The sequence below is a fragment of the Castor canadensis genome, chromosome 1 (assembly GCF_047511655.1).
Source record: "Castor canadensis chromosome 1, mCasCan1.hap1v2, whole genome shotgun sequence".
Classification (NCBI taxonomy): Eukaryota; Metazoa; Chordata; class Mammalia; order Rodentia; family Castoridae; genus Castor; species Castor canadensis.
Genome location: NC_133386.1, coordinates 185,814,920 through 185,826,379, shown reverse-complemented (window position 1 = coordinate 185,826,379; position 11,460 = coordinate 185,814,920). Strand labels below are relative to the sequence as shown.

The following is an 11,460-nucleotide window of genomic DNA, read 5'->3' as shown; positions in this document are numbered from 1 at the left end:
AAAGACTTTCTCAAGCAAATTAAGCAAAAGTTGAATTGCAGTTGTCCATTTTAATGATCTTTTTCTAATGCTGTCTCTGATTTTATTATTTATTTTCTAGTTACTTATCACTTTTATTCCTTTTTCCATAAATCTATGAATTTGATTATTCATTTAAAAGACATTATAAAAAATTAGTAGGTGCCCAAAATAAACAAAATAAAGGTCCTTCCCTCACATACATTAGTCTAGAGAAAAAGGTGGAAAGTAATGAATGTTATTTGATAATTACACAAGCATGTGCACAATAGTTTTATCATAGTTACTAAGAAAATGAAGGTCTTGAGATGTGGACTAATGGCAGGAATGGAAAACTCTTTGCATATAGTCATAATAGAAAGCTTCACTCAGAAAACAAGGGTTAAGCCCTTACCCTATATTCAGAAGTAAGAGAGAAACAACTACCTGAGAAAGATGAGGGCACATTTTTTGATGGAAAAAAGCAAAGGTCTAAGCAGGAAAAAAAAATCCTAATATGGCTGATGCATAGTGAGGAAGGTGGTGAGGGGCTTAAGATGTGCTTGGAGAAGCAAGATGGATCAGAAAAGTCTAGTGCAAGGCAAAGTTACACATAGTGGTACAAAGCAGGAATGTATCAGAAACCCCATACTGAAAAGAATCTAAATCACAACACAGATTCTTTTTCAAACTTTGACAAGTTCTAGTTTTCATGCCTTTCTGAAAGGATTACTTCTTATGGGAAATGCACATTGTTTTTAGCATGAGTTACCTGTCAACTCAAGTTTACTATTTTGTCCAGAGTTTCTTCATGGCATTTTTCACCTCTGCATTCCTCAGTGTGTAGATCAAGGGATTCAACATGGGCGTGATGATTCAATCAGACACAGCCATTGCCCTGTCTATAGGGTAAGTAGACACAGATCTCACAAATAGGAAAATGCATGGCACAAAGAACAACATGACCACTGTGAGATGAGAGCCACAGGTGGAGAGGGTTTTGCGTTGTGTGTCAGTTATAGGACTTCAGTGAAGATAGAATTATGTTGTAGAAGGTAATTAGGATAAGGAAGATAGCCACACACATCACCCCACTGTTGAAGATGACTAAGAGACCCAGGGTGTAGGTGTCCATGCAGGCCAGGGTCAGTAACTGAAACAAATCACATATAAAGTGATCTATGATATTGGGACCATAGAATGGAATTTGGTACATGAAGAGAAACTGAATTGTTGCATGCATAAATCCTGCTATCCAAGCTCCTACTAATAACAGGCAACACATCCGAGGAGTCATAATGCTTGTGTAGTGAAGGGGCTTACAGATGGCCACATAGCAGTCATAGGCCATCACAATAAGAAGGATGATACCCACACCACCAAAAAAATGCTCTGCAAAGAGTTGGGTCATGCAGCTTTCAAAGGAAATAGTAGTGATGTCTGATAAGGAGTCCACAATCAATTTGGGAGCAATTATGGAAGAGAAGGTGAGGAAAAAATACATAGGGGATCTCAAACCCTGACTTGTGATCATGGTTACCACAATGAGTAGATTTCCCAATACTGTGATTAGAAACACAACTGAAAATGTATTCTACAGGTCTGGATTCTCTGTAAGACCCAAGAGAATGAATTCAGTCACATTGCTTTGCTTTCCCATTTATCTGGTGATTAAATAAACTCCATGAGAGACTTGAGAAACCTAAAGAAGCAACAATATATTATCCAGTATAATATGTTAGCAGAGAAAAGAACAGATTTGTTGGCATGTCAGGAGATTTAATCACTACAAGCCAGAGGAAAAACTATAAGAAAAACATCACTTGCATGACCATGGACTTTGTAACAACACTCAACTGACAAATTTTAGGAATTTTGCAAAGAGCATGACTTCAAATTGAAATGTACATTATATCAGTCTGTGTATACTGAGAGGTCACTGCTGATGTTCTATAACCTGTCCGGTCCTATCCCTCCCATAAGGCACAGAGCAATCACAGGAGAATGTGGAATTGCAAAAAGGACTTAGCCTCATCTCCCTCCTCACACAATAATTGAGGTCTTACTTCAACAGCCTGTGTGAATAAAAGGAGCACTGGTTCATGAAATTAGAGGATGAGAAACGAAGTTTATTTCACATTATCTCACCCACATATTTGTCATATGGACATCTTGCTGCACCTCTCTGCCTCAGTTTCTACATCTGCTACATACGGACAGCTCAGTGGATTTATAGGGGGCAGGGTGACTCTGTTTTGCTCACACAGCAGGACTCATTTATTATTTGCATTCATTGTGTAGGCCTGAGTAAGATTTCCTTAAATGGGCCATTCCTATAATGTTTAACACATTTGAAGAACAATAATTTGGCAGGTCTTGCTAAGGATTAGAATGTAGACAGAGGTATGTGCAAGTACCTACTTATTGATTCAAAAGGAAGTTGAACTTTTAGACTTGACATTACTTCCATCATGATTCCTCCTCTTTTACTTACTGGGATTCATTTCTTTGTGCTCCAGTGTTTATTCCACTGTCAGTCCCACTGCCTTACTGCCAAACCCATATGCTTTCTTTCCAGTCTTGACACTCTGTTCTCAGGGAATGTCATTGCACCCATACATAGAAAATTTAGATACTGCCAGGGTACAGTAAACTGCCTTTGTCATCTCACCTTCCCCAACTCTCAATTTCTACCACAGTGCAATTAATAAGCAAGAAATCACAGCTAACATGGTTCTGGAGCTTAGAATGTATTCAAAGAGCTTTTCCTCACTTTTCATTTTAAACTACCATATGGATTAGTATGATTATCTGGATTTTCCAAACCAGGAGCTGAGACTTAGAGAAATTTTATAACTTCCTCAGAGTTATGTGAATAAACTCAAAGCATGGACTCCTAATTCCTATACATACAGCCACCCACAATGCTTTCATGATGCTATGAGAGTAAAAAGAAGCAATATTCAAAAAAGAATGAGAAATCTGGATACACATTCATTTTTCTGCTTCTGTCATGATGTGTATATGCTCTAGACTTTCCTACTGCTTATGTCTATGACCCCTAACAACCAATTCTCCACAATCCTTGCTTTTACCTTCAGTAGTCTGAATATTTATTCTACCTCTTCTTAAAATATTTTTGTATATATCATTATTACATGATTATTGTATGTTTCTTTTTTCACAGAGGAACACTTAAGGATTGCTACTCCTTTCACATTCTTCATAGTTCTTTAAAATTAGTCATAGTAGATTCTAATATAATTCAATATATTTATCAATTCTGTGATATTAGAATAAGCTGTGAAGAACAGGTAATGCTGAATCTGGTTCATTATTCAGGTTTTAAGTAAATCTGTTGTTGGAATCTCATAGCTATTTCTTTGTCATGCAGGCTCAATGATGATTTACTATCTATTACTTTTACCAACTGTATTCATAGACAGCTTAAACCAAAACTGTTTTGTTTAACAGTGTGTTTAACTGTTTTTTGAGTGACACCATCAGCTGCCCTTGTGATATTACCTTTCACAGTGTGCATTACGTGCCTTTTTAAAAAGGCTGTTCTAATGAAGACAAGTGTAATTATAATCAATACTTTTGTTTTTCCTTGCCAGTCTACTTTTCTCAATTTCCCTCAGTATTTGAAAACACAGCTAGTGTTGGAGACAGCAGTGAGACCTTGCCTGTGTGAGTTGGCATCTGGCCTTGTGGGAAAACTCCAAGGAACTGAGGCAAAGGCCTTGGAACCAAACTGTGCCTGTGTGAGTTGGTATCTGGCTTTGTGAGAAAGCTCCAAGGAACTGGGGCAAAAGTCTCACAGTAGACCTTGCCTTTGTGAGTTGCTATCTGGCCCTGTGAGAAAGCCAGACGTCCAGAAAAACAGTATTCCCAGATGGCTTCGTGTCCTTCAGATGTAAATAAGAAAATTATGCTGACTGTGTGCTTCTGCTGCTTCTCTGTTCCCATTTTGAAGGAGACATAACAAAGAATTAATTTTAACTGTGCTTCCCTGTACTAATGTAACCTTGACATGTAAAACTTGGCATGCTTTTTCTCACCAAATGCTGTCTATGTAAAAGGCGTTTATAAAAAGCAAAGGATGCTTCATTAAAGTGGCTATTGAGCAGGACACAGTAGTCCCCTCATCTTTTATGGATTTGGTCACCCAGTTTCCACTGGTAAATGGCTTACAGCTAGTATTTCAAAAAGTTTTATTATTTTATTTTATTCTTGAATTTTTTGGTGGCACTGGGATTTGAACTCAGGGCTTCAGATTTGCTAAGTAGATGCTCTTACCACTTGAGTCACTCCACCAGCCTCAAAAACTTTTAAAATGAGGCCCATTTTCTTAGTAAGAGATTGAAATCATGAATTTACTATAGTTTCAACAAAAAGACCTATAAACTGAAGGAATGGAAGAAAAAAAAAACTAGACTGTGGCTAAGAAAAAGAAAGACTAGGAATATTCCCAGCAGAGGAGAGAACAGGAGCAGAGTCCCAGAGGTGGGTTCAAGGGACAGTGTACACCACAGATGGAAAGCAAGGGCTTTCAATCATAAATACCAGGTTCTAATGTTGACTTCTACAATAACTTTTAGCTGAATAACTTCCTAACAGTAATTTATTATTTCAAATTTGCATGTAGGTAGAAATATTGAATTTGCAATTTAATGATATAATTACATTGTAATAGGTTAAAACACTTATGTAATTATATTCTGTACCTTATAGTTTAATTCTATAGTTCATGGTTTTTTGTGAATGGTAGCATTCTCTGCCAGTAGATGAAGATTTATGTTATTTTAGTTGTTTGAAATTCCAAAAATCCTACAGTACAATTTTCATGTTCACATATAAATATATGTGTATAAGTATATATTAGTTAAATCAAGTTTTAATTTTTATAATGGAATTATACAATCAAGAAATCTTCATACATTTTACTTGTGAATAGCTATTGGTAAAACATTTATCCCCTTGATAATTTAGTAGAAAGCTTTCTTCTTTCTATATTTAATTTGATTTCTTCTTTATATTTATTATTTTTATACTTTTAATTTTATCTTTATTCTCTTATAGGTATGTACTGTATGCATCTTATAAAAAATTTGGAAAAAATTTCATCAAATCTTTAAACTAGTAGATAAAATGTTGTGACAATTATAGTTGCTCTAAGCAGATTTATCAATCTATTCTCTCTAAAGAAACTTATGAAAAATAATTACCATTTATCTGTTGTAGTAAGATGTTTATCACATCTTCAAGGTAGCAGAGTAACTGTGCAGCTTGGATTTGAATTCCAGGAAAACTGAATATATGGCTGATGTGTGTTTTTCAATTCTATTTGAATGTGTATGGATGCATGTGCAATTATTCTCAGCCAGTGAAAATTTGAGAACTTAGACTGCCACTGAAATTCTCTGATCATTTGATTAGATAACTAAATTTATAAATAAAGCTATTCAAACTTTCTCTTCATACAAATATCCTACCAGGTTTTTTCTCTTTTCATACAACTAAGAGCTTGTTAATGTAAGTACAGCTAACTGCAGAATTTTGCAGGGTGAAAGTGACAATGATATGTAATTAAAAAGAAATGTATATATAATTTAGTAGTATCTGCCCCTGATGATGCTATATTACCATTATTATTAAAATGAGAAAACCTCTAACCTCATCCCCAAGTCCACCACCAGTGTCACCACACTGTCACAGTCATTACAGCCATATTGTAGGTACAGTGACTTACAACTAAATTCAGTGGTTATGTTTTCTAGGGGCTTGGTACCAGTATGGAGGAGGATATAACAAAGGGGTATAGGACAATGAATGTAGTAGAAAGATTATGTACTCATGTATGAAAATGGAAAAATGAGAACTATTGATATTATTTCTGGAATGGGGGATAAAAGAGAATGATGGGTTTGAAATCAACTGTGATATATTGTATGAACTTTTGTAAATGTCAAAATTGTGTACCTGATACAACTATAATATGTTAATAAAAAAGAATGAGGGGAAAGGCATAAAGAAGAATGATGAAAGAGTGAATTTAAGATATATTGTAAGCACTTTTGTCAATGTCACAATGTACTCTCTAGTACAACAATAATACGATAGTAAAATTTTTTTAAAATGAAGCAAAATAAAAAAGAGGAAAGATGAATGTAAAAGGAAGAGAAAGTTTCAAGGAGCAGAGTGCTGGCCTAGTAACTGCAGGGCTTTGAGTTCAAAGTCAAGTACTGCAAACAAAAAGGAAAAAAGAAATCATCCCTCAATTAAAACCATTAATATAAAATAGTATTTGCTAAATGTTACTATGATATTCTAATCAAATCCAAGATTCATTCACATGTAGTAAAATTTTCCAGAGAGTCCATGAAATTAATTCTATTTATGGAGGCTAAATGCTGGGAATAGAAATTGCCAGTTTAAGTCATTTGATCATTCAATCTGGAAAATTTGTATAACTGGGATGTTTATTTTTTTCAAATAAACGTGTAAAGCATAAGCCTTAAAACAGTCTGAGTCTAATAAAGAAATAACCCTTAGATCACTAAGGGATTTAAGTTCAATGCAATTATGAATAGTGGTGAAATTAGTTAAGAAGAGCCTTACCAATTCATTTCACGTTCTTTTTCAAATGTTACTTGATTGTATCTTTAGATGAAAACAGAAAAAAAAATTTCAGCTTCTTAGAAGATCATCATTTTCTTCTCTGGGTTCCAGATGTGGGCTAGATGGGCATGAGTGCCCATATGAGCAGCTGTGACCCAGGGAAGACTTTTGTCACTCTAGGTGCATCCCTTATGTCTGGTTCCACACAGAATGAGGTATTAATTAGTAATCCAATACACTCACATCCTCCTCCTTTAATGAGAGTGCATTATCGGGGTATGAACATCCCTGGGGCCTGGCCAACATGCTACTCCATAGCAGATGCATAGGCTACAATATTAATCATTTAATTATTTGTTCCTCAAAAAATTGAGGTTCTCCTCAATTACGCAGTGGACAAAGTCTTAGAGCAAGTAGAATATAGGAAATGGAAAAGACTGAGTCAAATATCATCTCTAGATTCTATTTTCTACAAAGTCATATGTTAGACAGGAGGTTCCCACTGTCATCAAAAAAAATTTATTTAGGTACAAAATATATTTAAATTATTTCCAGTTTCTTAAGAATTGGCATCTTATATGAATATCTTTCCATATTTAAAATAATGTGTACAACTTTCATTCCTTCTCATTATAAATTGGGTAATAGTAGTAATTGACTCAGCATTCAGTTTTATGACTGACAGATAAATTTTAGTCTAGTAATACCCTATCCTGTTGTGCCTGTTTTTTTCTGATATACCCAGTTTGTTCCTCATCTTACTGCTCCACAACACAACACAACCATAGCTAATGACAATGACAAGACATAATGAATGTGCCAGAGAGTTTTCATTCAACTATCCTTTTACTCATGAATTTTCTCTAAACTATCTAATCCACACCCAGAATAGGAACCTTAATAAAGGTGTATTCCCATGCATTCTCCCTTTCCTGTCACAATGACTGAGCTCCCTACTGTCTCTGGACTTCCCTTCTGCCTCCAGTGCATGCTATAACCTCTCCTCGGCCTGTAATTGGTTTCTTGTGCTATAATGTATATTTTTATTTTTTCTTTGTGTCTACACACACACACACACACACACACAGAGGCACATCAACCTAATTCCTGTCTTGTCAGGATTCTGAGAGAGTAGCTATCCTGGCAGGAAGAGGGATATCTGGTCAAAAGCATAAGGTGAAGAAATAGTGTTTAAAGATGGAGTATCCATAAAAAGTACAGTATAAAAAAGTGACTCCAGATCCTTTGAATTTCTGGTAAGATCAGGACAATAGCTGTGGCTGTTTTCAGGAAAGAGTCTTCAGTTGAAAACTAGAAAGTAATCATGTACAAAAATAAAAACAAATAGCTTTCCATCTTATAAAATGACTTCATTTCCATTCACTTTTTTATGTTCAGCATGTTATTAGCTTATCTGAAACTAGGATTATTAAACCAATATGTAGAACTTAAAGTTTTCAGATTATATACAAACTTCTTCCATGGGATCTTTTTGTAAATTATCTGATGATAGTATACATGTAATACTATAAACTACAAAAAGTGGGTGAAAATGGGTCATGGAAAAATATACAGTTACATATTTACTTCATGAAATCTCTAGTCCAACTGTTAGAGTGCCATTTCATCTAAAAGTCTACTATTAGCTATTTTATTTTGTGAACTAAGTGACACCTAATAAACTGAATATTCCTTTTGTAAAATATAAACAATATTTTACAAAATATTTTTCAATTGGAAGAAAAGCATCAGATCAATTTCCCATTGAATAAGATGAACTTTGTGAGAATGGAGCATTATAAAATTAAGCCTCAATTGAGAGTTACAGAGGTTGAGAATCATTCAGGAATGATAGGGCATAGAACAAAAGATAATTTGATAACCATGTTTAGGGTGGTCTTTGCATCTTGTCATTTCAGAATCATATCCTCAATGTAGAAGAGTGGAAAGAGGATGGGCACTATTCAAAAAGATATGAAAAAATTAATTGTATACCAACTAATTTTTTTATTATTCATTTATTCACATGTGCATATATCATTTGGGTAGTTTCTCCCTCCTGCCCCCACCTCCACCTTCTTCCCTCTCCCGCCTCCCTTCCAGGCAGAACCTGTTCTGTGCTTTTCTCCAGTTCCCTTGAAGAGTAGAAATAAGCAATAATAAGAAAGACATAGCATTTTTGCTAGTTGAGATAAGGACAGCTATACAGAGAAATTTCTAGCATTGCTTTCATGTACAAATGCGTTAAAACCCAGGTTGATTCATCTCTAACTGATCTTTACACTGGTTCCTGATCCCCTTCTCATGTTGACCTCTGTCACCTTAAGGTTTCTGTATTGACTCCTCTGGAATGGGGACATCAAACTCATTTTTTCACATGTAAAATGATGTATATAGCTACTTGATAAAGTTATTGGAAGAACTAAGAGTCAAACTGTGGCAATATGTATAATTAGACAAAATATTGCAACCCATATATCTAATAAAGAATTGCTATCCAAGCTATATTAGGAATTGGTACCTGTCATTGGTATGTCAATAAATACTAAATAAATCTAAATCAAATTTAAAACATGAATAATTGAGTAAAAATGTGTAAAGAAATTAGGTATAGATTATTACATAAAAGACATAATTAGCTGCCTGGCCATGAAAACATGCTTAATATTACTATTCATTAGGGAAATGTAAATTGAAACCAGAATGAGATATTGACTAATTCTTTTTAAGATAATGAAAATCCATTAAAAAGATGGTGATGAAGATGAACTTGAAGGAAAGAAGGAAGTAGAGAGAAGGAAAGAAGTAGAAAAAAGGAAAGAAGGAAAGAAGGAAGGAAGTATTGGTGAGGATATGGAGATATTGAAACCATTGTGCAATGATTTGGGAAATTTAAATTTGATTTGCCATTACAGAAAAAGGTATTCAACAATTAAAGTATAATTCTGTTCTCATTTCACTTTTGGGCATTTAACCAAAAAGACAGAAACCAGGATGCCCCGGGCCTGTGCGGTCACCATGACCACAGTGGTGTTCTTTGGCTCTGCCTTCATTGCCTTCAGGCCTGTGCTCGCTCTCTACATCTTCACCATCACCACCAACCCATTACACATCATCTTCCTCATTGTCAGAGCATTCTTCTGGTTGGTGTCTCCACTGATCTCATCCCTTTTTTGGTTCATAGCAAGACTCACTTCTGGCAACAAAGATGAACCAGTACAGAAATATCTGCTAATCTTTGGAGTGTTGCTTTCAGTCATTATCCAAGAAATGTTCTGGTTTGCATATTATAGACTTTTTAAAAAAGACAAGGAGGGTTTCAAGAGCATAAAACCAGATGAGACAACACCTTCCATGCAATTGCTGGCCTATGTTTCTGGCTTGGGCTTTGGAATCATGAGTGGAGCATTTTCCTTTGTTAATACCCTGTCTGACTCCTTGGAGCCAGGCATGATGTGCATTCATGGAGATTCTCCTCAGTTTTTCCTTAATTCAGCTTTCATGACACTCGTTATCATATTGCTGCACGTGTTCAGGGGCATTGTTTCTTTTGATGGCCGTGAGAAAAAACAGTGCTACATCCTTCTAATAGCTCTCCCGATCCATCTGCTGGTGTCTGCCCAGACCTCCCTAAGTCCTCATTATGGAATAAATCTGGTGTCAGCATATATAATGATGGTTCTCATTGGTATCTGGGCGTTTTTTGTTGCTGGAGGCAGTTGCCAAAGACTGAAACTCTGCCTGCTCTGCCAAGACAAGGACTTTCTTCTTTACAACCAACGCTCCAGATAACCTCTGACAATCAGCACCTCCCAAATACCAGGCTACATCTTGAGAGGAAGCACACCTGTGCTTTTTATTTAAAAAAAAAAAAAACCACAGGGGACAAAAAAAATCTTCTCATGTAATTTAGAAAAAGTAAAACTATCTAGATTGGAATTCCATTCATGTGGCTTTCAAGAGCAAGTTTCTGAAAGAAGTGTAGCAGTGGTCTGCAGACTGGCTGTACACTAGAGTCACCAGGCATAAAGAATACTGACTCTGGCCTACCCTTCCAAATTTAATTGGCCTGGGTATTCAGTAATTTTTGAAAGCTTCAAGTGATTCTGATGTGTGGTGAGGCTTAGCACCATTGGGCTCCACATGGGAAGTTACTGAAAACACCCAGAATGAATGAGACTCCGGTGTTTCAACTAGCTCCTGATTTCTGCTAAACAAGTAAATTTCTGAATGTCAAATCCTGTTAGCCTTTGTTCTTTTATGTCTAGAAGTTCCAAAAGGCTAAAGAGCTATGAACTATTTTCATGTCCTGCACTACTACTGTCAGAAAAACATGATAGGCTGTACTTCTAAATTCAGTAAGTTATACTGACTTACTAGAATTTAGCCAAAGTAAAATTTGATTAATAAGCTGTATTTTCCCTAAGTTTTTCCATTGTTTGTTTTTTTCTTTTTTTAAGATAATACATTATTTTTTAACGTAACTTCAAGTTTCTCTTTTTTTGTGGGACTGGGGTTTGAACTCAGGACTTTGTGCTTACAAAGCAGGCACTCTTCCACTTGAGCCATACCTCCAGCCCTAAATTCAGTTTCTTTAAGATTGATTCTTTTCTGACTTCCTTGGAAAACTACAAAATCAAGAATTGTGCAAGGTCTATAAGTCTCTCCTCTGTTTAAAGCCGCATTGTTTACCTGAGTGCTAGCTCCTGGGATAGTTGAAGTGAAGCCTATTGTTTTATCTTTGAGCAGCTGGGCAGGGAACTGAATGATGTGCCCCTGGAAGGGCTTCACTGGGCCTGGTGGAAGTATAACCAAAAAGCACAAGGAAAATAAGCCAAAAGA

At 35.7% G+C, this 11,460-nt stretch overlaps 1 protein-coding gene and 1 pseudogene across 2 annotated transcripts; one reads left to right on the top strand and one right to left on the bottom strand.

Moving 5' to 3' along the window:
* Window positions 1–786: 786 nt before the first annotated feature.
* LOC109676663 (olfactory receptor 4C6-like) lies at window positions 787–1,657 on the bottom strand (annotated as a pseudogene).
* A 7,979-nt stretch (window positions 1,658–9,636) lies between these two features.
* On the top strand, window positions 9,637–10,410 carry LOC109676664 (gamma-secretase subunit APH-1B-like). Of its 2 annotated transcripts, XM_020152974.1 has the most exons (2): window positions 9,637–9,990; window positions 10,099–10,410. In XM_020152974.1, exons 1-2 carry the CDS (start codon window positions 9,637–9,639, stop codon window positions 10,408–10,410), a joined length of 666 nt encoding a protein of 221 aa, XP_020008563.1. The 2 variants fall into 2 exon arrangements, with proteins under 2 accessions (XP_020008563.1, XP_020008562.1); XM_020152973.1 differs by having other exon boundaries at window positions 9,637–10,410.
* The last annotated feature ends 1,050 nt before the right edge of the window (window positions 10,411–11,460 follow it).

Bases quoted from the DNA above. Each gene is read 5' to 3' on its own strand.
- LOC109676664 (XM_020152973.1), top strand. From the start codon at position 9,637: ATGACCACAGTGGTGTTCTTTGGCTCTGCCTTCATTGCCTTCAGGCCT.